Source organism: Lutra lutra, chromosome 10 (assembly GCF_902655055.1).
Source record: "Lutra lutra chromosome 10, mLutLut1.2, whole genome shotgun sequence".
Classification (NCBI taxonomy): Eukaryota; Metazoa; Chordata; class Mammalia; order Carnivora; family Mustelidae; genus Lutra; species Lutra lutra.
The window spans coordinates 64,207,204-64,232,267 of record NC_062287.1 but is presented as its reverse complement, the minus strand read 5'-3'; the positions used below and the strand labels follow the sequence as shown (position 1 = coordinate 64,232,267).

At 52.8% G+C, this 25,064-nt stretch overlaps 1 protein-coding gene across 9 annotated transcripts in view; it reads left to right on the top strand.

Annotated features, from left to right (window-relative positions):
* The window catches only part of DENND2B (DENN domain containing 2B), a 148,299-nt gene that overhangs the window by 121,561 nt on the left and 1,674 nt on the right, over window positions 1-25,064 (top strand). For all 9 annotated transcript variants that reach the window (XM_047691157.1, XM_047691160.1, XM_047691159.1 and 6 more), the window contains 14 exons: window positions 4,075-4,226; window positions 5,685-5,900; window positions 6,815-6,911; window positions 7,508-7,552; window positions 8,514-8,698; window positions 10,191-10,300; window positions 10,522-10,591; window positions 13,380-13,457; window positions 14,035-14,175; window positions 17,842-17,990; window positions 21,618-21,795; window positions 22,053-22,094; window positions 23,097-23,208; window positions 23,972-24,211. In XM_047691157.1, coding sequence (XP_047547113.1) covers window positions 4,075-4,226; window positions 5,685-5,900; window positions 6,815-6,911; window positions 7,508-7,552; window positions 8,514-8,698; window positions 10,191-10,300; window positions 10,522-10,591; window positions 13,380-13,457; window positions 14,035-14,175; window positions 17,842-17,990; window positions 21,618-21,795; window positions 22,053-22,094; window positions 23,097-23,208; window positions 23,972-24,211 — 1,815 coding nt within the window. The remainder of the gene's footprint in view (window positions 1-4,074; window positions 4,227-5,684; window positions 5,901-6,814; window positions 6,912-7,507; window positions 7,553-8,513; window positions 8,699-10,190; window positions 10,301-10,521; window positions 10,592-13,379; window positions 13,458-14,034; window positions 14,176-17,841; window positions 17,991-21,617; window positions 21,796-22,052; window positions 22,095-23,096; window positions 23,209-23,971; window positions 24,212-25,064) is intronic.

Here is a 25,064-nt window from a genome sequence, read left to right as displayed (position 1 = left end):
ACAGAGATTCCCACTCCCAGCAGCTAGTTGGGGCTGAGGGAGAGTTTCCAGGAACTTGAGTGGGATGGGAGCTGGGGATAGGGCCGGTCAGCCTGACTGCAAAGCTTTTGGAGCTTCTGCTCTCTCCGTCTTCTCTCATTTGTCCCCAGGCTGGAAAGTAGGAAGGCACAAAGGGTACCTAACAACACCAAGGCTGTAGCCTGGGCAGTTGGAGAAGGGTGTCCAGGCTTGGAGGGTGGGTAACAGTTGGCTCCTTAGAGCTCCACATCTGATGTACTGTGTGTTGGAGGGGAGAAGGGATGTGTTGGACCTTTATCCTGGCCCACTCCGCTGCGTGAAGGAGGGGAAGAGGCTGAGCACCAGCAGAAGCAGCTGGTTGGAACCAGGACAGGTTTTGAGAGAGAAGCTACAGACCCTGTGCCCTAGCCAGGGCACGGTCAAGAGGCTTAGGATTCTGTGGAGAGAAATCCTCACTGTCTGCGCACTTACACACCTCTTCCCTGACTGGTTCTTCTAGTTGTGTGTGTGTGAGTGAGTGCGGTTTGGTGTGTGTGGTTAATGACCAAAGGAACTGTGGGGAGGAGCGGGGGCAGGGCTGGGTGGGGCTGGTTTCTTCCTTCAAGAGGATCGCTATGATAAGCTTGGGCTCTGACAAGCCCCTTTAAAAGAGTGCAAAGCAGAAATTCTTGGCGATGCCCTTGTTCCATATCTCATCAGCAAAGCTGGGAAGGGTTGAGACCTCTTGGCTTCCCCAGCTGGGCTTGATGAGATGGGGCTGCTCAGGGCCAGGCTTCTGGGCAACAGGGCCTTCCTCTTCCTCTCCTCTCCTCAAGCAGTCAGTGCGGATCGGCCTCCAGCAGTCCGTGTGGTGGGAATGCAGGTGACAGTCTGGTGGTCTGCCAGGCTTCCTGTCTCCCATCTATGCCCCTGCTAACTCTTCACCATTTCTCTCCACTCAGCTGTAGCTGCTCTAGCCTTGCTGTGGCCTTGCTCCCCAGAAGGAAGTTCTGAGCCCTATTCCACAGCCTCCTGCCTCTCCCAACTCTGAGCCATTGCTTTGGGATTAATTTTCTCCCAGCAGGTTCAGGTGTGGTTCGCCTTGGGGCCCACTTTGTATCTGCATATTATCCCCATCCCCTGGGCATCCTTATTCCCTGGAAGGATGACAGGGAGTACGTCTGTGAGACAGCTCCAGAACAGTGGCTGGGAATAATCTAGGACATGGAGAGTAGCAGGTGAACGAGGGCTGTGAGGGCCCAGCTAAGGCTGGGGAGGCAGGGCTTGGGCTGGGGCCAGCAGTCATTTCCTGGAGCAGTGATGAGTGGCCTGATTCTATCAGAGAGAATTTGAAACATTGCTGAAGAAAGAGGCTGATGTTAAGGCTGGGAAGGCAGGAGGAGCAGGCTTTTGAGGCTTTCCTGAAATTTTGTTTCCAGAGGCAATGTTAGTATTGAGACCCTGGTGTTCGCACCTGTTTTCTCCCAGGTTGTCTTCGATGTGCCTCAGTGTTGTGCAGCTATTACTTCCCTGGGCTTTGGTCTCCTACATCTTTTCCTTGGAGTGTTGGATTTTGTATCCATGTTCAAAGCTCTGATCCTTTGGGAAGAAAGAAGGAGGAGAAGGAGAGAGGGAGGGAGAAGGAAGGAAGGAAGGGAGTTTGCCTTGGGAGTCATGTCATGGCACTCCGAATCTATTAGGAAGTTTAGAAACATCTATCTAAAGCAATGGTTCCTAACAGGGCAGGGGGGTAATTACATCCATCCAACCCATCAATCTATCCATCCATCCATCCTTCCTTCCTTCGTTCCTTCCTTCTTTCTATCTTTCTATCTTTCCATTGCTCCCTCCTCCCTCTGTACCCCCTGCCATGCATCCATGCCTGCATTTATCCTTCTGCTCAGGGGACATTTGGCAGTGTCTGGAGACATTTTTGGTTCTTACAACTGAGGGGATGCTACGGTCATCTAGTGGATTGAGGCCAGGGTTGCTGCTAAGCATCCCACAAATGCGCAGGAGAGCCCACCAGCGCAACAATCATCCAGCCCCAGATGTCAGTACTTTGGACAAACTCTAACCTAAAGCAGTTGAGACAAGGTCATCCTGTTGATTCAGGGATGATGATAAGGACTCTGGCTGGTCAGCCATCCAGCCCAAGGCCGTCTGGATTTGATGAGCTTGTAATAAATGTTCTTCCTGCCCCCATCAGAACAGTGATGCTCTGGCCGCATTTCCCAGGGTCCGGAAGATTGTGTCCTGGCGCTCTTGACTCCTGAATCCTCCCACCTCATCAATACAGGTCATATGTTGGAAACAGACCAAGAAGAACTGGGTGTCTCCTGCCTCCTCCCTAAGTGCCCAGAGTGGGGTAGGCTGGATGCCAGTTTTGATGCTTGGCTTCTAGAGCAGGGTTGCTGGCCGGCTCTGCTTAGTCAGGACTCTGGAATGGAGACCGGTCATCTTTATAGCATGGCTGTATTACAGGAAAACGTCTGCTCAGTTGCTGAGGACTCGGCTTGGTGCTGGGAATCACTTCATCCTGTCCCAGATCCTCTCTTGACCCCTTCTTGACTCACTTTCAAGAGATTTGTGTGGCTTTGCTGGTGGCTTGAGTAGGTGTGGCAGAAATCTTCCTTTCACACCTCTTCCCTCCCCCTACCTCTGCGGAAGCATTTCCTCAGTAGTTTTCCATGGTAGGAATAAGTAGATACCCCAAGTTTGGGGGGAATCTTGACTTTGGAAATTGGGAATTCTGTAAGCATATAGGGATTGGTTTTTCTCCTGTATCGCATCCTAGGAAAGCCTACAGTCTCAGCGGCCTTATTTCTAGTCCTGTAGCTCTTTCCTCAGTTGCTCCCCAAGAAGTGGTGTCTGAACTCCCCTGGGGCGTGAGGTACATCTGGGCATCTGCAGGACTCAGCGGTCACCAGCCTCCATCCCGCTGTGGAACAGAGAGAAGAGGAGTGAGCTCTGGTCTCTTCATGTATGCTGCCCCCAGCAGAGGGTAGCATATATATGTTGGTCACTAGTTGCCCGGGTCCCCAGTACCAGACAGGGATGTCCATGTGGCAGGGAGGATATGGAAAGACAAAGGAAGGAGAGCAGAGGGCCACATTCACTCTCATTGCCCACAGATCTGTGGCAGGAGGCACATGGTGTTCTGAGGCGTAGGGAAGTCCAGGTTTGTGCTGCAGGGAGAAGGGCAGGCACGTAGGGCTCTGGGAAGGAGATGCTTTTACAGGCAGGGACTGTGCTTTGTACTCCCTGAGATTTGCTGGCAGTGCCAGGATGGTGCCTGCTGCCAGGGATCTTAGCCATTCGTCCCGAGAAGCCCAGACCCCACCCTCACCTCTTTGGCACAGATGGCTAGCAGGCGTTTCACACCTCCCCTGTGTCACAGCAGGAGGGCTTGTTCCAAAAGGGGATTGAAGACCATTCCCTTATTGCAAGGCCGGTGGTGGAGGAAACAGTGACCCTGTAGTGAGAGTGCTGAAACTACTTGGCTTGCCCCTGTTCTGGTGTGGGGTTACCTGTGGACCAGATGGAAGAGCTGCCCTGAGAGAGTTGGTGCATAGGACAGTCAGTGGGAGGGAGGCCTGCCAGCCCCCTGCTCCTTGTAGTTAGGTTTGTTCCTCTGTGCCCAGCCTCCGGAGTGGGTCCTCAGGGGGCATTTGCAGTAGGACAGACGTGTGACCTCTGAAAGCCTTTCCTACCTTGAACTGTGTATCTCTGGGGCTTTCACAGCAGGAGGACTGGAGCCAAGGAATGAAGCCTGGTGTTGGTTTTGTCCTCTGGCTGGGCACAGGCAGGGTAGCTGAGCCAGTCTTGTGCAATCTCTGAATTTATAAAGCAGAGGCCAGACGAGGCTGAGCTGAACTGGGGGCGGGGGGTTTGCTTCTGGACTTGGAGCCGGGATCTGTTTGTAGCCTCCCTGCAGCAGACGGGCAGCTGTATGACTCATGGGCTGAAGGGCCAGGCAGAAGCCATTCTCTTTGGTTCACAGGAATTCTGCTTGTTTATTTGTGAGTGTGTTTCCTCCTTCCCTTCTCCCAGTCTCTGACTTCTCCCCCTCTGCAGGAGATCTGCCCAAGGAGAATCCATATGAGGATGTGGACTTAAAGAGCCGAAGAGCAGGACGAAAATCCCAGCAACTGTCTGAAAACTCCTTGGACTCTTTGCACAGGATGTGGGGTCCTCAGGACAGGAAGTACAACAACCCACCCACTCAGGTAATGGCAGCCCCAACTTGGGCCAACACAAGAGCCATAGTAGAGGCTTGTCCTGCCAGGGTGTGGGCCCGCTTCCACTCCCACTCTTTCCCTCACTAGTACTTGGCAAAGGAGGTGACCTCAGGGAAGAGCTCTGCATGCGGGGACTTCTGCCACATCGAAATCCTTGTGGGCACCCTGCCCTCTGTGCTCCCCTTCACTACTTGAGCTCTGCGCTGCAACATGAGCCCCAGCTGCCTCTTGTCCTGTCATTGTTCCTGCTCCCTTTCTGTGGGTAACAGGAAGACGGGCCCCTGGTTGGAGTCTTGGTATTCGGCAGCTCTGGCAGAAATGATCTCAGTACTGGCGTTGCGGGGCCAGGCATAGGCCCAAGAACCAGATATGGAGAGCTAGATAGGTGTCTGCCAGACCTGGAGCCGCTCACGTTGGAGGGAATTAAGACTGAATCGTCAAGAAAAGGGCTGATAGAAGGCAGGATGAGAAAAAAGGTGAAGAGTCAAAGGAGACTGTTAGACTCTAGCTCATTCTGGCCTTGTCCAGGGTGGACAGGGGGCAGGAGAAGGAGGCAGGAGGCGCTTTCTTAGACCTACCCAGGCAACTCTAATTCTCTTTGCAAATGGAGGGACCTGGACATTTTCTAACATTGGCTGGAGAATACAGAGATGGTTTCTTCTGGCTTTGGAGTGATATAATCATTTTTATAAAAGATTCACCTTTCTCATGAGCTATGTTCAAACAGGCCCACACTGAATTTGTGTGGCCAGCCTGACTGGGTGGGAGGAGGACTGGCTGAACAGTGATGAAGGATGATGCCAGATGCAGAAAGTGGGTGGGAGGCGGGCTGAGTGGGCAGGGGTGCTGCCTTTCTAGCAGGCAGCAGGATCTGTGGAGAGTAAGGTGCCTCTGAATAAGGGTGCTGGTTTCGACTGAGGGAGTAGATCGGGGCTGGGGAGGGGCAGCTGCAGTGAAGGAGCCACCTGGCTGGGAGGCCCACCTTGCCAGGCTTTGGGAGTGAGAGCCCAGAGCCCTTATGTTCTGCCTAGAAAAGGTGAGCAGGGCCAGGCTGCTATGTGGATTATGGCTAAGGAAGCATTTTAGGACTGGGTCAGGGGCTGTGGGAAGGAGATGACCTCCATCAACCAGGCTGAATAATGAGCCAAGGCTAAGCCTTGTCCCAAAGCTCAGGAGGAGCCCCCAGAATTCCCGCTTGTCCTTCTCTTTCCACTCAGATGAGAGCCCAGTTTTTTAGGCTCTGTTTTCTTTTTTCTGGTAGAGGTGGTTCGGCTTCCTTTGTGGAAGCTGTGTCTCATCTAGCTCTGACCTGCTGATGAGCAGCTGAGGTCTTATGAGAGGAAATCCAGGCAGAGGGAAATTCCAGGGTGGGATTCAGGGGAGCCAGGGATGCCAGCCAAGGCATATGTGCTGAACCCCTCTCCCACATCTTCTCCCCCGTACCAGCTCTCTCTGAAACCCAGCAGCCAGTCCCTGCGCAGTGGGAACTGGTCAGAGAGGAAGAGCCACCGGCTGCCGCGATTACCCAAGAGGCACAGCCATGACGACATGCTGCTGCTGGCTCAGCTGAGCCTGCCGTCTTCACCCTCCAGCCTCAATGAGGACAGCCTCAGCACCACCAGTGAGCTGCTGTCTAGCCGCAGGGCCCGCCGCATTCCTAAGGTAGCCTCCCCAGGGGGACCACCTGGGGCTGGCTGGGCAGGTGGGCAGGCAGGTGGGCAGCTCTCTCCTCTTCTTCCTTCCCTAATCCAGGACTGCTTCCTCACTTCTCCTTGAATAAATTCTGGGCCCTTGCACTGGCCTTTCTTTTTCACCTGGTTAATTCCCTGTCTTACTAACAGAGATGCATTAAGGGGTTCATGGGTGCACAGATGTTAGGGGAGGGACAGACTAGGGAGCACTCCTTGCCATTGAGTGACTGGAAGCCAGTCCTTTAGGAGACTCCCCTCTGGTGGAGTGTGCACTTGGAGATCTCTATGTATACATAAACACTTCTAGGCTTTGAAGGGCCTAAGACTCAAACTTGAGTCTTCCTTTCTCTGACTCTCAGAATTGAGAGTTTTCAGCAATGAGTTGCACGCACAGGCAGTCAGACCCAAATCCCCAGCCCAAAGCAGCAGATTTAGCCAAATGGTATTTTTAGCCTGCAAACAATGCTTGGGTATATTGGGAATTAGCTCCTTCCTGTCGTGGCCCCAGGTTATAGCCTAGAGGGAAAGGCTCCAGTCCTTGTTCCTGTTATTACATCTGAAGAGCTCTTTTGTCTCCACTGGTTCAGTGACTCTAGGGACCCAGAAGCTCCCGTCCTGTGTAGTTTGATCACAGTTCCTTCCTCTGGGGAGCTAAGTTTAACATTCTTGTGTAGGAGCAGAAGACCACTTAGGGGACGAGGGAGAGGAGAGCTACCGGCCAGTCTGCACTTGGGGTCAGTGCAGCAGGGAGACCAGAACTGGGCCCAGTGTGGGGAGGGCAGAAAGCTTGCACCTTAAGGGAACAAATGGGCTACTAATCAGCCTTCTTAGAAATAGGGGCAGCTGGTGTTAGGGTCATCTCACCTCCCTGCTTTTCCCACTCAGCTTGTCCAAAGAATTAACTCCATCTACAATGCCAAGAGGGGGAAGAAGAGGTTAAAAAAACTGTCTATGTCCAGCATTGAGACAGCATCACTGAGAGGTAGGCCTTGATGTCTGAGTGGTTCAGGTATCAGGGGCCCTTGGGCAGTAGGAACAGGGAGAGGTACAGACTAGCTTCAGTTTACCCTCCTGTGGGCCAATCCCAGGATCCTCCTGCCTTCTAGGAGGGTAGAGTCCTACCAAGAAACGGCACATAGAAAGGGAGGGCCAAGCAGGGAAGGAAGCCATGGGTTGGGTTAGTTCAGGCACTGGGCTGTGAGGCCCTGATGAGGGAGGTGGATGTGGGATTCTGGTTCTGCCAAAAGGAAAGGCCAGACTTACTGAGCACTGTGGTCTGTTTCCCATTTCAAATCTTGGCGTCCTGGAGGTAGTCCCTGTGATCCAGGACTTTAGGCCTCTCTGCTGTCTCGGCCTCCAGCTGAGGCCTTCAGTAGCTTCCCCCAGATCAGGACTGGATGGAGAGGGGTTTGTATAGCAATTAGCACCTGTGGTTTGAGCTCAGAGGGACCCTGGGCCTAGGGGGCCCAGAAGAGGTAGGATTCATCCCTTGTGAGAAGAGCTGGGAGGGGGGCCCAGGAAACATTGGCTGTGGGGCAGTGGTTCAGCAAGTGTGCACTCCTGCTGTTACTTTTCCAGATGAGAATAGTGAGAGCGAGAGCGACTCTGACGACAGGTTCAAAGGTGAGGCACGGAACCCCTTCCCAGCCCTGGCTGTAGAGTCACCCCCTCCTCCTCTGCACATATAGTTCTCATGTCCCCAGTTGGCCTGCTTTGGAGGGGCCACAGGCAGGCAGGATAGCAGCTGACAGAGCAAAGAGCTCCAGGGAAGTCCCCTCCTACTGTGTGCAAGGCAGCCCTGTGACGTTGAACTCAGACAGCCGCCTTCACCTGGACTTCCCCAAGGTATTGTCTGTGAGAATTGGGTGTTGATTTGCCTGGTAAATGCTGCGAATCTGGAGGGTCAGAGGTGGGTTTAGAAGATTACAAGTACCTCTTCTGGCTTTAAGAATTGTGCCCGTCTGAGGAAACTGGTCCTCTAGAGGCCCTGAGACCACTAACCCCCCATATCCACAGAGAGGACTGACACCTTCCTGAAAAGATTCTGGGAACTTCCCGTTCCAGCAACCTTGGATGAATCTCTATTTTTTCTCTCCTGGGAAACCTGTCTAGACTTTCCTGGAAGGTTAAAGTGTATGGGAGCTAGCTCCCTTCTGCCATCCTCCACTGGTTCTCCCACGGGTAGGGACAGGGACAAAAAATCCAAGTCCAAGGACTCTGAGAGGGTCCCAGGACGAAGCCTTCATGGTGGTTTCTATCTTCTCCTGTTGGTACGGGGCAGGGGTAGGTGGGTGCCTGGGTTTTGCCTGGCTTAGGCAGTCCTGTCAGCCCCAGCCCAGCCTCCAGAAGGCCTAGAAGGCCTAGCACAGCAGTTCCCCGTGGCAGGGCAGGGCCTCTGCATAGGCGTAGACACTTTGCTCCTGCCACTTCAGCCCCAGACCCAGCTGCGAGAGGTGGTCAGACCAGGCTTCTGCACTTACAGGTGGTCCACAGAGGCAAAGCCTGAGACTGGGGTTGGGGGGTGCTGATGTGGGGTCTGTGAGGGTCCAGTCTGCCTGTCCCCTGACATACAACCTGCCCCCAGCCCACACGCAGCGCCTGGTCCACATCCAGTCAATGCTGAAACGCGCACCCAGCTATCGGACTCTGGAGCTGGAACTGCTTGAGTGGCAGGAGCGGGAGCTTTTCGAGTACTTTGTGGTGGTGTCCCTCAAGAAGAAGCCATCTCGAAATACCTACCTCCCTGAAGTCTCCTACCAGTTTCCCAAGGTGAGGCCATCTCTCCCCCATCCCGCCCCTCCTCTAGCACCTTCTGTCTGCCTGGGCTATCTGTTGGGCAAGAGAGATCCTGTTCCTGCCATCGCCACTTATCTCGCAGTGACAGCCCTGAGCCTGGTGCCTGCCAGCTAGCTGGGAAGAGAGGCATTCCGAGCCGTGGGTTTGGGCCAGTACTTGTTCAGAAGGTGAGGTACAGAGAACACCTCCTAGTATGCTTAGAATAAAACTCAAATTGGTTATAAGGATGGCAAGGGGCCTGCGGAAGGGCCCCCAGGTGCTTCTACTTTATTTCTCTTTTTTAAACTACTTTATTGAGACTTAATTCACATACTATATAATTCAGCTATTTAAAGTATACAATTCAGGACCCCTGGGTGGCTCAATCGGTTAAGAGGCTGCCTTCAGCTCAGGTCATGATCCCAGGGTCCTGGGATTGAGCCCTGTATTGGGCTCCCTGCTCGGTGGGGAGTCTGCTTCTCCTTCTGCCAGCTCATGCTCTTTCTTTGTCTCTCTCTGACAAATAAATAAATAAAAATTTTTTAAAAAGTAAAGTATACAATTTAGTGACTTTTAGTATATTCAGAGTTATAAAATGAATATTAGAACATTTTTTTAAAAAGATTTTATTTTAGAGAGAGAGAGTGCAAGCAAGTAGGGGGAGGAGCAGATTGGAAGGTAGAGAGAGAGACTCTGAAGCAGACTCCATGCCCAGTGTGGAGCCTGGCACGGGGCTTAATCTCACAACCACGAGATCATGACCTGAGCCAAAACCAAGAGTTGGACGCTTACCTGACTGAGCCACCAAAGTGCCCCTGGAACATATTTTTATCACCCCAAACGGAAACTCTGTACCCTGTTAGCTGTCACTCCCCATCCCCCCACCTGCATTCCCTCTTACCACACCTTCTCTGCCCATCACCAGCCAGCCAGCCAGCCTGGCCTCCTTGCTCTTTGCCTCTGCCCGGAATGTTCTTTCTTTAGCTCTGCACATTGCTGCCGGCTCTTTTTCATTCCTCATTCTCTGCCCAGATAGTATGTCTTCCAGGAGATCTTTCCAGATACCTAAAGTATCCCTCCTCCTGCCCAGTTCCCTCTGTCACAGCACCTTATTTATTTCTTTTGTGGCAAGATCTCCTTCGGAGATTTTGTTGTCGATTGCTCACTCTCCTGACCAGAATGTGCAGGGATGCGGACCTTGTCTACTTTGTTTTCCATCAGTAGCCCTTGCATGTGACACAGGGCCAGGGGCCACATAGAAAAAGGGCTCACTTGGCACATACTGAATGAATAGATGATGACTCAGCTCTTCCCAGACCTCTCTGTAGGAATCGGGAATGGGGACAGGATTGCTGAGGAGCATGCCAGTTGGTAGGATGCCATCTAGAGCTCTTAGGACAGGAGATTCTTCTCAGCTCCCCTCCCCTACCAACCAAGGATCCATGTCTTCTCTTGTCTATCTCTCCCCATATTCCTCTCCCTGCAGCTGGACCGACCCACCAAGCAGATGCGGGAGGCAGAGGAGAGGCTCAAGGCCATTCCCCAGTTTTGCTTCCCTGATGCCAAGGACTGGCTTCCTGTGTCCGAGTACAGTAGGTGAGGCATGGCCTGGTCTGGCTGAGGTGAGGCAGGAAGGGGACACAGCCTCCTTGCCTCCCACAGCAGGGGCAACTGCATGGGACACACCTGAGTCCCAGCCTCCGCTTTTACAGCAACCTAGCCCTTCTCCTCCTCCCTGGGAGGGCATTCCCTCTTCTGGGGTGCTGTTTCCTGGGTTCTCTGATCCTTCCCTGATGCCAGACCCCTCCCCGTTCCAGTGAGACTTTCTCTTTCATGCTGACTGGGGAAGATGGCAGCAGACGCTTTGGCTACTGCAGGCGCTTACTGGTGAGTAGGGCCATGTGGTCCTTGGGGGCCTGGGCCACAGTGTGTATGTATGTGTGTGCTCATGTGTGTGTACACACACACACGCACTTTCTTCAACTCTAGTTTGTGTGAGATTCTGCATTCTGCTTCCATGTATGCTCCTTGAGGCCACCCCCAACACAGACAACATGTGCATGTAGGCACACTGATGAGGCATCCTGGGATGGCAGGACTCGGAGTGACCCTTCCAATCTAAGATAAACTGCACTACGAGGAGACAGTGGATCACCTTCTACTGAGATGTCCTTTGTTTTCAACTTTACACTTTTTCTTCTCATTCATTTCCCTCGGGCTCCTGGGCCCTGGCTACTGAAGCCGGATTGCAGGATCATATCAACCCAGCAGCATACCTGGCCCATACCTGGCCAGCTGAGTGAGGAGGCATCCTGTCCACGGTCTGCTAGTGCTGGAGGCTGAGGAGGGACAGAGCTGTACCTTCTGTGGGATTCTGGGAGACGTGCCTTGAACAGGGGAAAGGGAAGGTTTTGAAAGTATAAGCCATGTTATATAGAAAGAAGCCTGTCCCCATCTCCCTTCCCATTAGTCCTAGGAAGTAGGGATCCCCAGGTCCCCAGGTCCCCAGCCCTGGGTAGTAGTAGTAGTACCTTGAGGTAAGGTCAAGAGAGACTCCTGTTGCACTTTCCTCTGGAATTCACTAGGGATGTTGGTTTGGGGTGTCAACAGTATTTCAGGGCTCCCATGCCTTAGTGGGACAAGGACTCACTAGATATCTAGCCAGTCTAGGGGTAGACGAGAAGGATCCTAGGCAAGGGTCATGTATAGCAGGGACCCCAGATAAAGGATTTGGGGCCATTCATTAATTCATTTGTTCATTCATTCTGAAACACGTCCCATACTCCCACTGAGGGTCAGGCAACATGTTAAGGGCACCTAAAGAGGACTTAGACTTGAGTTCAATCCAGTCCTCAAGAAAATTTAGATAGTCTAATAGAGGAGGTCAGCCTTTGAATGTAGAAGGGAAGACAAAGGGAATAGGCTATTATTTAGGACCTATTGTGTTCCAGGCTAGACGCTTTAAGTATGTCATCTTCTTTAATCCTTATAGTAGTTCATGAAGTAGTACTATGTCAGTTTCTGTAGATTAAGAAATTAAGACTTGGGGGGAATAACTGCCCAGGATCACACAGCCAGTGAAACACAAGCCGGGGTTAACTCTAAGTTCTTTAACACCAAGTCTGATACTCTTGGATCACCCCAGAGGGTAGTCTGGGAGAAGGGATATTTGGATACTGACTGCCCAGTAAGCAGGGCTAAGGGGATGTGGAGCAGTGCAGATGCCAGATGGGGAGCCAGGCAGAGGCCAGCATGCCCCAGGTTCACCTGCGCCCAGAGAGGAGCATTCCAAGGACTGCTTTTGCAGGAATAGTGATGGAGCAGAGCTGCTCCTTTGCAGCGGGCCTGCCGCCCCCAGGGAAGAGCATGTTTGTCCTGGCGTGCTCGTGCTCGGAGAGGGCCTGGGCTGGGTCCCTGCCAAGGGGGCTGGCACTAGCTCGGCATTCCTGCAGATTGGACACAATGATTCTAACCCAAATCCCACATACTTGATTTAATCACTTGGGGCTTTAGGGGAGGCGGGGGAGAAGGAAAGAGAGAGGAGTGAGTTTCAGGCCTAATATGGACAAAAACAGATTCTGCCTTCTCTTTAGATCTGTGACGTGTGGCCAGCAGGTTTGGAAACTGAAATAGACCCATCTGCATTTGCTTAGCGGCCTGCGTGAGGGGCCAGCACCTGCTGCTCTGCTCCCTCCCTACTTGGCCTTGCCAGGCACTCAGGCCTCCAAGCCAGAGGCAGCCACAGAGCCCTGCCAGCCCCTGGCTGGAGAAGTAGACTCCTATGGCCTCACCCCAACCCACATTTGGGGGCTCCAGGCCTGGGGCGCTCTTAGTGCACATCTCCTCCAGCCATTCACTTTGCCAATCCCCTTTTTTCTTTGTTCTCCTCTCCTAGCATACCTCTATTCTGTGTCTTTGTGTCCCTTTCCCTTCTGTCGGGTCAGAAAGCAGCATGCTTTAGAGGTGAGACTGTAAATCTGAGGCCAAAACAGACTCCTGGATCTATGACTTAGATGCATGCCCTTGGCAATGGCTCACTCTCTTTGTGACTCAGTTTACTCATCTACAAAACGCAGGTGGTAGTGCCTGTGCACTACCTCTCACAGGCGGTTTTAGAGTACTAAGCCCGGGCCTCAGATATGGTAAACTTTCAATAAATAGTAGTTTGCGGCCCTTATCCATGTTCAGTTTGTCTTACTATAATAGGGTGGATCAAGGAAGGGAGGTAAGGAGAACCTAGAATGGGGCTGTTTTACAGAATATTCCCTGTGAGGGATGGGGGACTCCGTGGCTTGCTCCGAGGAATGTATACAGGTTCCTCTCATGACCACTGTGTCCTCTGGATTCCCAGCCTTTACCTTGTAAATCCACAAATCACCCTATAGCCTCTGCCGGGCTGCTTCCTCCTTCACCAGCCTCTGTCAGCGTCCTCCTGGGAGGAGCTCAGCAGGAGTCTGGCACATTGGGCTGGAAGACCCAGTGGAGGCTAGAGCCTGCCCCTGGAGGGTGTCAGCCTTTCCTCTGAGGGCTTGGTTGAGTAGTGGTTAGAAGAGGCTTGCCACCATCCACTGGAAGATCAGTCCTTAGTCCTCAGTTCCCCAGGAAAAGGAGCCAGATGTAGTAATTGTGGCTTCTCTGTATCTGTCTGTCTCTCCTCTGCCTCGTCCCGACCCAGCCGAGTGGGAAAGGGCCTCGGTTGCCAGAGGTATACTGTGTCATCAGCCGCCTTGGCTGCTTCGGCTTGTTTTCCAAGGTAAGAGGGCTATGGCTTACTTCCCTCCCCTTTCCCCAGCTGACAGCTCCCACAGGAATATCTGTGGCCAGCTCAGATGAGAAAACCACCTGTGTGTGCAAGCGAGCGAGCGGGCGGGTGTGAGCAAGAGAATGCAAGAGCAAGCACAGGGAGCTCGTGGACTCCTTCCTCTTCCCAAGCCTGGCTCCCCATCTGGCCAGCTGGCATCTCCCCAGCTCCTGTGCCAGCATGGTCTGCCAGCGTCACAGTCCACTCTGAGCCCTGGGTAGAGTCAGAGTCCTTTGGGAGAGAGACTCCCCTTGGGGAAACCAGGTGCCCAGGGACCCGACTTGAGAGTGGTGTTTCATTTACCCACCTCCTGGATGTGGGGCAAGGACGAGTTAGTGAGCAGAGCAGTCATCGAGTGCCAAGGGAAGCAGGAAATCTAGAGTGTAAAGCTGCTGGTGAGATAGCCCTCCTGTCCCTTAGCTTTTGGCCCCAGCTGGTCAGATGCCAGGCTGCCCTCTTCGCTGCCCAGGAGGTAGGGAAGGGCAGCGCCTGACACCCTTCCTCTTCTGGCCGCTGGCTGTGGGCACAGGTCCTAGATGAGGTGGAGCGCCGGCGTGGGATCTCTGCTGCCTTGGTCTATCCCTTCATGAGAAGTCTCATGGAGTCGCCCTTCCCTGCTCCGGGGAAGACCATCAAAGTGAAGACGTTTCTTCCAGGTGCTGGCAACGAGGTAGGGATTTCTGCTGCCTCTTCTCTCAGACTGTGGATGGGGGCTGGAGGACAACCTGCCTGGCCAAGGCTGCAGTTCCTGGGAGGGGTGGAGCACGGCCCCTTCCTCGATCACCATGTGTGTATAGCTAATCAGTCAGGACTGGAAAAGTGAAGGACAGAACTGTCAATGGGGCCCAACTCCCCACAGCTCCTAGGAGGCCTTCCCTGACCTGCTTGGACTTGACTGCATTCCACCTGCCCACCTTTTATTCATTCATCAACTATTTACCGACAGTTCTCCCTCACAGTCAGGGATGGTGCCAGACCTTGGAGCAGCCATGAGGTTGAAGTGGGGCATAGCTCTGTCCCTGTGGAGTTCATTATCTCATGAGAGAGACCAATATTAAATACATGTGTCTGCTTTTAAGTAGATAATTTCTGAACTTTTTAAGTGCCAGGTGTGAGCATGGGAGTGAGAGTATGTGACAGGTAACCTAAAACCTGCTTTAGGTTAGGGGGCCCGGGAAGGCCCCCTTTGAGGAAGTGACTAAGATGAGTAAAGTCAGCTAAATGAAGTGGGGGAGGGAGACTGAAAGAGAAGGGTGTGGACGGGAGAAGGTTATTCCAGGTGGAGAGGGAACAGCACCTGCAAAGGCACTAGTCGGAAGAGTGACAAGGAACTGATAAAAGGCCAAGATGGTTAAAAGGGTGTGAGCAGGGCAGGATGGGCAGCGAGGGCCATATCACAGTGTGCCTGCTAGGCCGAGTTAAGGATTTTGGAGTTTATCTAAGCAGGGTTATAAGATCTGAGATATATTTTTAAAAGCTCACTGTGGCTGCTCTGGAGATCATGGATTGGAGTGAAGGCAGGAGACCGGCTAGGCTCCTGTACGGAAGTGCAGACAGGAGATGATAGTAGCTTGGATTGAGGTGTGGTAGAAAAGGTGAGAAGTAGGTGGATTAGAGACACATTTTAGAATGAGGATCAGAGCACTTTGTGTTGAGTAGAAATATGGAGTAAATATTAGGGAGATTTTAAGGCTAATCCCAACCTTTTGGCTTGAGTGACAGGGTAGCTGCCGGCCTGCTGCCTATGGAGGGAGTGGGCTCTAAGGAGGAAGTGAGGAGGTGGATTTTGTACATGTTACATTTAAGATACCTGTGTGGCACCCAAGATAAGATGTTTCATAGCAGAAAGTATAGATAAGAGAAGAGAGCCTGCGCTCGGTCCTCCTCGGACTTGGGGAACTCCCAACATCTGGGGATCCTGCAGAAGGGGAGGAGCAACCCCCAGGAGGGAGAAGACAGGAGGCTGAGGTCAGGATGGAGAATGGCCAGCTGCCTTGACAAGACTAGATCTCGGAGGAGCAGGGATGGAGGGGCCCACATACCTGAGTGGAGTGAGTTGAGAAGTGAAGAGGGGTGAGAAAGTGGAAATAACTTGTACAGACTTCTCTTCAAGAGGCTCAGTTGTGAAGAGGACTAGGGAAGGGGACGGTGATTGAAAGGGAGAGTTTGCTGGAGATGGTCATCTGGAGGCTGGTGGGAATGGCCCCAGTGGAGTCAGAGGTGAAAGCGGATAGTCAGGGGAGGGAGGGAACAGTCAGACTGTGGCCCAGGAGGTGGCGGGGCTGTGGGATCCAGGGAGGGACTGGCTTCAGTTGGGAGAGACGGGCACTTCCTTGTGTGATGGCAGGGAAGGGCCATGGCTGGTAGATTCTGGCTTCTACCTGATGGCTTCGGTTTTCTCAAAATGGAAGAGAAGGTCATCCCCCGAGTGAGAGGTAGGTGCTGGGCTTCAGGAGAGGGAAGAAGAAATGACTGTTGTTGGAGAGAGCAGGAGAGGGTCTGACTAAAGAAACACGGAGTGTGCTGGTAGTGGCATGAAGGCCATTTCAGGGCTTTCCTTCAGCCTCTTTTCTCCCACCCTCCTCTGGAGGGACTTTAGGCTTCTTGAGAGGATTGGCACAGGCTGATGGCTGGCCTTGCCCCGAGAGCCCAGCAGCTTGCCTGGGAGACCTTGGGATGGCCTCACCCTCACCAGCCTCACTTCTCATCACTCTAACTTGAATTGCTTACTGTCGCTGAACCTTGCTTCCTTTTGCCTTGAACACTCTTGCCTTCTCTCCTTGGACAGCCCAAATGAAGTACCTTGTGCTCTGAGCGCCCCCCCCAACCATGAAGACATGAATCATGGCTTCCTCCATCTTGGCACCGGTGTCACAGCTGTGGTTGTTTAGATTCAGTCAGCCCCACTGGACTGTGATTCTTGAGGGCAGGGATGCATGAGAAGAGGCCCAGGTCCTATAGGATGCTTCTGGGAATTCTCATACCCTGGAGAGAGCCAGGACCCCAGGGGTGCTACAGAGCCAGGCCTGTTGGACTGTGTGTAGGCTCTTGGGGGTGGAGGGTTGTGGGGGAGCCTCACTGTAACTTCTTGGGGCTAGGACAGGGGCTCATACAGAGGCCTCTTGTGTCCCCGTGGTGTGGGTTTCCCTCAGGCCACAATCCTGAGCATTTTGGGTGAGTGCGGCATTGTGCTCATCACTGGGCCTTCTAGGAGTTCACTGGTGGTGGGAAAGGTAGTATCTGCTGATTGCGGGGGCACCTTGTACCCATTTTGCTGCTTCTCTGGGAGCCAGAGGAATGAATATTGAGCTAGGAGTTTGAACTTCCCTTGCTTAGACCATGAGGAATAAATGAGATGATAGGGGCGAAAGCCCCTGGAAAAGAGCTCTGACACTCTGAGCTCTATGAGGGAACCCATTTCTCACCCTGCTTAGCAGGAGGCCTAGACACCCTTGCTGCCCACAGGCACTGAGAGACCAAGGAGAAGACGAAGCAGGCCCCTGTGGCAGCTGCTTTGGCCCAGCCTGAGCTCCAGCAGTTCCTCCTGCTCTCACTGCTAGGGTCAGTTGCTACCCTTCACGCTCAGGACCACCCCCAGGGAAGTGACTTTTTGTGCCATAGCACCGACCTTGGGAGTGGCCTTGCATCCCCTGGAGGGCGGATGGCTGGGTCTGGCCCCGATAAAGTCCTGCTTCCTGGCACAGTGGTGGAGTAGCCAGCCCTTTCCTTGTGTTTTCCTTGTCCCTGGCACAGAGATTAGATGGCTCATGGAGATAGAGGCCGGAAGGGTAGCAAAAACGGGACCTCTGGAAGGAAACCCTAGCAGAAGAGGGAGAGGACATGGTGACAAGGACACTAGCATTGCCTTCTGAGAGATGGCAGTCAAGGGATACAGAAATGCTGCTCTTCCTATGGCCAGGGGAGCAGCAATGGAATCTGGTCAGCATGGGCGCCAAGACCTCTGCTAGGGGGCATGGACCTGGGCGCAGGGAGTACCCCACAGATAGAGCTGTGTGGTTTCCTCATTCTCCTTATCTACAAGAGCAGCCACTTCTCTTTTTCCTGTGAGCCTGATGGATGGCTCATCAACTGCTTCCCCCTGGAGCCTCCTCCACATTCCAGTTATCCCTCTTGCCACAGGCTAGGTGTCTGAGTACTGTGGGAACAGAGCTGTGGTCTGAGAGGAGACGGAGACTGGGTCTTACTGCACAGTGGGGTAGATTAGAAACCTGGAAAAAGAAGAGAGAGAAACCCATTGCCCTTCACTTTGTGTAGGACCTGGGAGGGACACCCACCTCGCCTGCCTTGACCCACCTTCCCCCTTGCTGTCCTGCAGGTGTTAGAGCTGCGGCGGCCCATGGATTCCCGGCTGGAGCATGTGGACTTCGAGTGCCTCTTCACCTGCCTCAGCGTGCGCCAGCTCATCCGAATCTTTGCCTCGCTGCTGTTGGAGCGCCGAGTCATTTTTGTGGCAGATAAGCTCAGGTAAGGCCCAGCAGGGAAAGGTGAAGAAGGGAGAGGGCACGTCCACTGATTGATCTGACGTGTACTTATGAGCCCTACTATGTGCCAGCCGCTGTGGTGTTGGTGTGGCAGGATGGAGAACCCAAGGGAGGACTTAGCCTGAGGGAAGAGGTGGGGACATTTGTTCTTTGGCCCAGCCAAGAGGGTGCAGATGCAAACACATGGATATGGAGAGAGCTGGGTGATGGTAGGACTTCCTGTGGAGGAGGAGGCAGGGCCTTCTCTGTGGGATGTGGGGTTGGAGGAGAGTGATGAGCTCTTAGGCAGAGCCACTTGAGGAAGGGGCAAGAGTGCCAACTAGGGTTTGGAGGAGCGCTGAGCCTCCCAGCGAGGAGCTGGTTAGGGCATCACCTGGAGAAGGCACCTGGCGATTTGTGGAGAAGATCAAGGGGAGGCATTGAGGGTGCCGGGGAGGAGAGTGGTTGCAGGAACGTTGACCAGTCAGATTAGGAGAGGGAAAAGATGTCCAGGGACAGGAGGTGCCCATGAGGCAGGGGAGCTTGTTTAGGAGGAATAGGAAAAGAGCTGGGTGGATCCTGGGTCTTGGTCTGATATGTTGGCATTTATGATTTTAGAGGCAGAGGAGTTCCAGATGCCAAGATCTGGCTGTGGCTATGGGAGAGGGTGGTAGAAGGGTCACAGAACATGAGGCATTATGAAAAGAGTTGAGGTCTTCTAGGCAATCAAGATCCATAAGAGAGTGTCTCAGTCTCCTCAGGCTGCTATAACAAAACACCAGACCGGGTGGCTTGTAAACAATAGAAGTGTATTTCTCACAGCTCCAAAGCGTGGACATCTAAGCTCAGGGTGCCAGCGTGGATATGTTCTGGTAAGGGCCTGCTTCCTGGCTCATAGCCAGAGCCTTCTCATTGTGGTGGAAGGAGCAAGGGAGCTCTGTCGGTCTGTTTTATAAGCACATGAATCCCATACATGAGGGCCCCACCATCATGACCTAAGCACCTTCCAAAGGTCCCTGACCTCATATTTGGGGTTTGAGATTTCCACACAGGAATTTTGGAGGGCACAAATACTTAAACTACGGCATAGGGTGTATGTGGGGAGTGGACAGGAAAGTAGAGGATGAGATCTTGGCAACACGTTGTGTATTTTTTTTGGTCAAAGAATCCATCATAGGAGGAAGAGGTTTCTTGAGAATGGTGGAGTTAATTCAGTCATTGGGACATTTATTAACCCACCTGCTCTATGCCATACCATATGCCAGGTGCTGATAGGAGGGGCAGAAAAGAAAAATCCTCTTTCGGGTTGGTCATCAGTAGGGCCAGGCTCCCTGGGGTCTTCCTTTCTGTCTATGTGAGGGGCTACTGAGGGGAGCAGGAGAAAGGGACTCCAGAATGCCGTCTCGGGGCACTGGGGCAGGATGCCAGGCCCACCCTTGGTCCAGGAGAAGGAAAAGGAGGAAATGCCAGGGCTGCTGACTTTTCCAGAGAAGGTCTACTTTAGAAACGAAAACGGTTCCTCGCTTCCCACCCCAGCCTCAGTGTTTCACAGTTGTGTGTCTTGTGGTCTGTCAAGAAGGGGCTGAGCCTGGCAGCTGGAAAAAGCCAGGGACAGCAGGCTCCCCGTGGAGCCTCTGTCTGCTGCCTCCCTGCCACCCATATTCACTCTTCCTCATCAAGAGAGCCTGGCCGGACCGTGGTGTCCCTACCAAAGCCTGGACCCGAGGTTCCTTTTTTCTGAGGGTTCCATTCCCTCACTCGGGGCTTCCTCTTTGCCGCCCCCACCCACAGCCCAGCTCCACTAGGGCCCTGAATGCAGCTATTGTTTCCTTTGGCTGCTCCTGCCTCTGAGCACATTCCTGCACCATTCTGGAAGGAAAATACCCCAGGGCTCTGTTCTTTGCCAGGCTCAGCATTCAAGTTCTGCCACTCTTGGGTCTAAGAAAAGATACCCACCCTCCTCAGGGTCTGCCTGTGACTAGAGAGGGGCAGGGTAGGCAGTCCAGTGATGGCACCAGGCCTGGACAGGGTCAGGGCTCGATGAGTCCAGCCATCTCATGTCCTGTTGCTCACATTTTAGGTTGTCCACAAATCCTTTGTGCCTCTAGGTCTAGTTTTGATGTCTGAGTATATGGAGGTGTGCACCGTGTATGTGTACAGGTTCTGCAGTGATCAGCCCCAGGGGCTATACAAAACCTTCTGTCTCCAAAGAGCCAGGCCCATTGGAGGGGAAGGTAGAGATCAATGTGTCCCTCAACCCTGAGACAGCCCTTTCCTAGATCTTTTCCAGATGGCTCTCCTTGAGGTGTGGGGAACTGCTGTCCCCAGGGGAAGGGCTGTCAGAGCCAGGATACCTGTGTCTCTGCCTCAAGGCCCAGCACTATTTTAGGCATCTCTAGGGTGACAGGACAGCCAAGCAAGGCACTGGCTGACGAAACACTTGTGAACATCCAGAGGTCCTTCAGGAAAAGGGGGTTTGTTTCTGTCATGGGTTGGAACCATGTTCTCTAACTGAGGGGGCATTATTCAGGAAAGGGGGAGAATTCCTGCTGGAGGTGATCCTGTAGAGTCTCTTGTGGCTAATAGGTGGGACCAATAGAGGCAGAGGGTCAGAGTGGGAAAGTCAAGCTTAAAACTGAACTTGACTGTGGCCTTTGCCTCCCCATCTACAATATGGTCCCTAGGGGAGGGCCTTTGATTCTCTTCCCAGCAGATGGGTTGTTCAAGCCAGGTGTGTCTCCTGTGTCTACTAGTGCCCCACACCAGCCCTCAACACACATGGAGCATGTACACTCACCTCTGCTCCCATTGGCTAACACCCTGGAGGTCTTCCTCCCCTCTTGCATTGGCCATTCTGCTCAGATAGCTGGTCCTGGAGTGCTGCTGGGTCTAGACGCCTGGAGCCCCCTCTAGGCGGAGAGAGGAATGACCGCACTGAGACTGTAGACTATTTTTTGGAGCCTGGGAGGAAAGATGGGTGGGGACGCCGTTTCCCCAGCTTGGTAGGAGCGGTTCCGGGCTCCTTACCTCAGTCAGTGGTCCTCAGTCAGACCACTTTTTGCGATTACAGAGAGGAAGGGTTGGATAGACGGCAGAGTAGTCAAGTGACACGGGACTGGGAGACAGGACGGTTGGTTGTGTCCTGGGTTGGCCACTTATGAAACTGACCCTTTGTATCTGTGGACCCAGCTATAAAAGGTAGAACTGGTAAGACTACCTCTGACGGCCTTCCAGCTCTTGCACACTCCGAATATGTGATCAACTCTTGCTCCCCTTACCTTCATGTTCCCTAGCTTGAGCTGTTACTTCCCCACCAAGTTAGGCCTATCTGTGCATTAGGGTGACCATTGCGGGTATGTATGTGAGTCGTTTGTGAGTTTAAGCTTTACTGTGTATCTTCATGGCTGTTCCTAGGTCAAGTCCCAAAGAAGGTTGGTGGTACCAGTGTCCTTGAGACCCTGAGCAGTGGGAATGTGGGGGCTTCACCAGTCGGCAGGGTCAGATCCTGACCTGAACTCCATTAGCACTTCTGTTGCACTGGGAAGCTTAACCTATAAAAGGATGTTTTAACTCCCATTCCCCAAAGGTTCTAGGCCTGGGCTCAGGTGCTTTGTCTCTGTCTGTCTACCAGTACACTCTCCAGCTGCTCCCATGCCGTGGTGGCCTTGCTCTACCCCTTCTCCTGGCAGCACACCTTCATTCCTGTCCTTCCGGCCTCCATGATTGACATCGTCTGCTGTCCCACACCCTTCCTGGTTGGCCTGCTCTCCAGCTCCCTCCCCAAACTGAAGGAGCTGCCTGTGGAGGAGGTGGGCCATTGTCTGGGGGACCAGCTGGGTGAGGGATGGAGGAATGAAGGGACCGAAGAAACAGAATCTCCCAGGAGGGAGGGAGGGGTGGATGGGGAAAGGAAGGGACCAAGACCACTGGAATCTTCTCACTTGTGGCCTCTGGGCCTCTCTGCCCAGCTTCTGTCCCTTCCTGGAATTATTCCTGTTGTCTGACTCTGAGGGCATCACAGGGGCTTGTTCCCTGCATCACTGCCACTGACGATTCTTTCTTTTAGGCACTGATGGTGAATCTGGGATCCGACCGATTCATCCGACAGGTAAGAAAGAGCAGGACCCCACAGAATATGGCCTGCCCTGGGGTAGGTGCCTGTTTGCTGCAGGCCCCAGGGCACCCGACACTGTTACACACATTGCTCAACCCTCACAGCCTATTTGCTGAGCTCTCTGGGCTCCATATTCACAGACTAGACAAAGATGGGGAGAAACTGATCGGGGAAGTGTTGACCCTAGCAGGATCTGCCTTTCTGGTTGGGATCATCCAGTGTGATGGGAGTGTGGGAATGTGGAGAGCATGGCCTGGAAGTCTGAACACTTGAGGTCTGGTTCTGCCACCTTGGAGCCCCACGATCTCAGGCAGGCCTCCAGACTTCTCCAAGCCAGAGTTCTCATCTCTAAAGCAGGCATGGTGACACCACCTGCCTTGAAATGTTGCTGGGGGATGATACATGATGCACAGAATGCTATGGAATTTCAAGGTTTACAATCATCATTGTAACTTTAGAAAGCCTTTGTTAGTCATGGAAGTTCTTCTGGCTTTCCACTAAGGAGCACAGCCCACTGGTGTGCCCTCCGGGAAGGTAGAGTGTATTACACACCACTGACAGCTGCTACTCCTGGGTACAAGGCATCAAGGTACAGACATAGAACAAGAATGCAGAGATAGGAACGACAGCCTAACCTCATACCTGAGCCACAGGCTGGGCCAGAGTTTCCCTGCACTGAGCCAGCTCTGCTTCCCACCATGGAGCCGGAGAAAGAGGAGCTGGGGAGGCTTCCTCAGGGTGCTCGGCAAGGAACCCCGAGCTCCTGGGCAGTGAATGCCACGACCTCCACCACTTTTTATCTGTGTGACCTTGGACGAGTTTCCTAACCTCTCTCTCTGCTCAGCTTCTCATTATAAAATGAGGTTGATAATAGTATTAGGATTTAGGGGAAGAATGAATAATATTAAATATTTAAGCTCTTCAGCCAGGGCCTGGCATATAGTAAGTGCTCAGTGTCTATGATTATGATGACTGTGTGTTTTCCTTCCCCTGTAGATGGATGATGAGGACACGCTGTTACCGAGGAAGTTACAGGCGGCTCTGGAGCAGGCTCTAGAGAGGAAGAATGAACTGATCTCCCAGGACTCTGACAGCGACTCTGATGATGGTGAGTGAGGCTTGCCCCAGGGCAGAATCAGCTCTGGCCCCAGGACTCCCTCTGCTCTGGATCCGGGCCTTATGGCACCAGGACCCTGTTTCTACACACCAGACCCTTCTCGTTGATGGGGCTTCAGGTACAGGACCTTGGTCTCAGGCTAGCCTGGAATTCTCCAGCCCCACTACCAGTGGGCTCAGGGAATAATGGGCCTGCAGGGAGAGAAGATTGTGGTGTTTTGTCAGGGGGAGTTGAGAAACATAACATTGGGGGCACTTCTGGGGTGGCCCAGGCTAGAAAGCTACCCTCTTCCATCTAATTCTTCTCTACTTCAGAAGGTTTGAGAAAGAAAACCCAAAGACATATGGCAATGCCTAGACTCTTCTTGCTGATAGGAAACTAGTTATTCCTCCCTCAGGGGCCTTGCCTTGAGCCCCTGCAGGAGATGGAGGGAACTTCCTCTTCTTGTGAAGCCCAGGAAAACCACCAAGGGTAAGGAGTATGGGGAAAGTGATCCTCTGGTCTCTGATTTCCACTCACATTTGCACAGTGAATATTTGCCAGCTTGCATGTATAGACCACAGTTTCTGACCTTCTAGTTCAGGGGCTAGTTACAAGCCCAGGAGCATAAGAGATAGTTTCAAAAACTGCTAAGTGGTTCTGGCTAGAAATTCCCTTGGGGAGAGGGAGACAATACCAGGTAGAGATTGGGGTTGGAGGTTGGAGATGACCGGTTCTTGGCCTGAACCTTGAAGATTTGTCTTTTCTCTTCCAGAATGTAATACCCTCAATGGGCTCGTATCGGAGGTGTTTATCCGGTTCTTTGTGGAGACTGTGGGGCACTACTCCCTCTTCCTGACTCAGAGCGAGAAGGGAGAGAGGGCCTTTCAGCGAGAGGCCTTCCGCAAGTCCGTGGCCTCCAAGAGCATCCGTCGTTTTCTTGAGGTTTTTATGGAGTCTCAGATGTTTGCCGGCTTCATCCAAGACAGGGAGCTAAGAAAGTGTCGGGCAAAGGGTAAGGCCAGAAGAGCTTGGGGTTGGGGGCTATGGGCCCTCTTGTATAAGTTGTCTGCTACTAGTAGGCCTGAATAACTGGGCACCGTGACAGAAGCTCTTAGCTGTCGGCTAGGGCCAGGCCTCCTACCATCCCTTTCTTCTGCTAGAAACCGCCAACAGAGCTTTCTTCTCCTCCCGTTGCAGGAAATGCCTTCACAAGACTGTGCACAGGCTGCAGCCATGTGGCTGGTAGCGTCGCCCTCCACCCAAGAGCAGCGTACCATTGGTTGCCCATCCCCTCCCCAGATGCCCTTCTCATTCAGAGAAAAAGGCCAGACTGAGCAATTTAGGGGGGTTCTAAGAACCAGAGGTTGGAGAAGCCACTGAAGAAAATTGAGCTAGCTCTCTGAGGTTGGTGGCAGCCTCCATTCAGAATAGGTCACCTTGTCTCTAATATCAGCTCAGCTCACTCTAGGACGTTATTTTTTTGGTTTTTTGTTTTGTTTTTTTAAAAAATCTCATCAAGATGTTTTTTTCTAACCTCAGGGTTGTTAGTTACATCTTCTGTTCACTAATACAGTCTAACAAACTTAGTCTAACAAACCTTTTGGAACAACATGGTAGAGTGATCTAAGAGGACCTAGAGAAGGCACCTGCTGAAATAAGGAGCGGCATCTTTGCCTTACACAGTGTAGCTCAGGCACATGCACCAGGAAGCAAGGTGCTGAGGTGCTGAGGGCCTCTTGCTTCAGCAGTGAGCACAGTAAGATGTTATTAACTACAGTTCTGATGATGAGACAGTCTGAATTCTAGTAAGATGCTGTCATAAATTGTAATTGCAGATCCTTGGTTTCTCTGTGCCCATGGTCCCC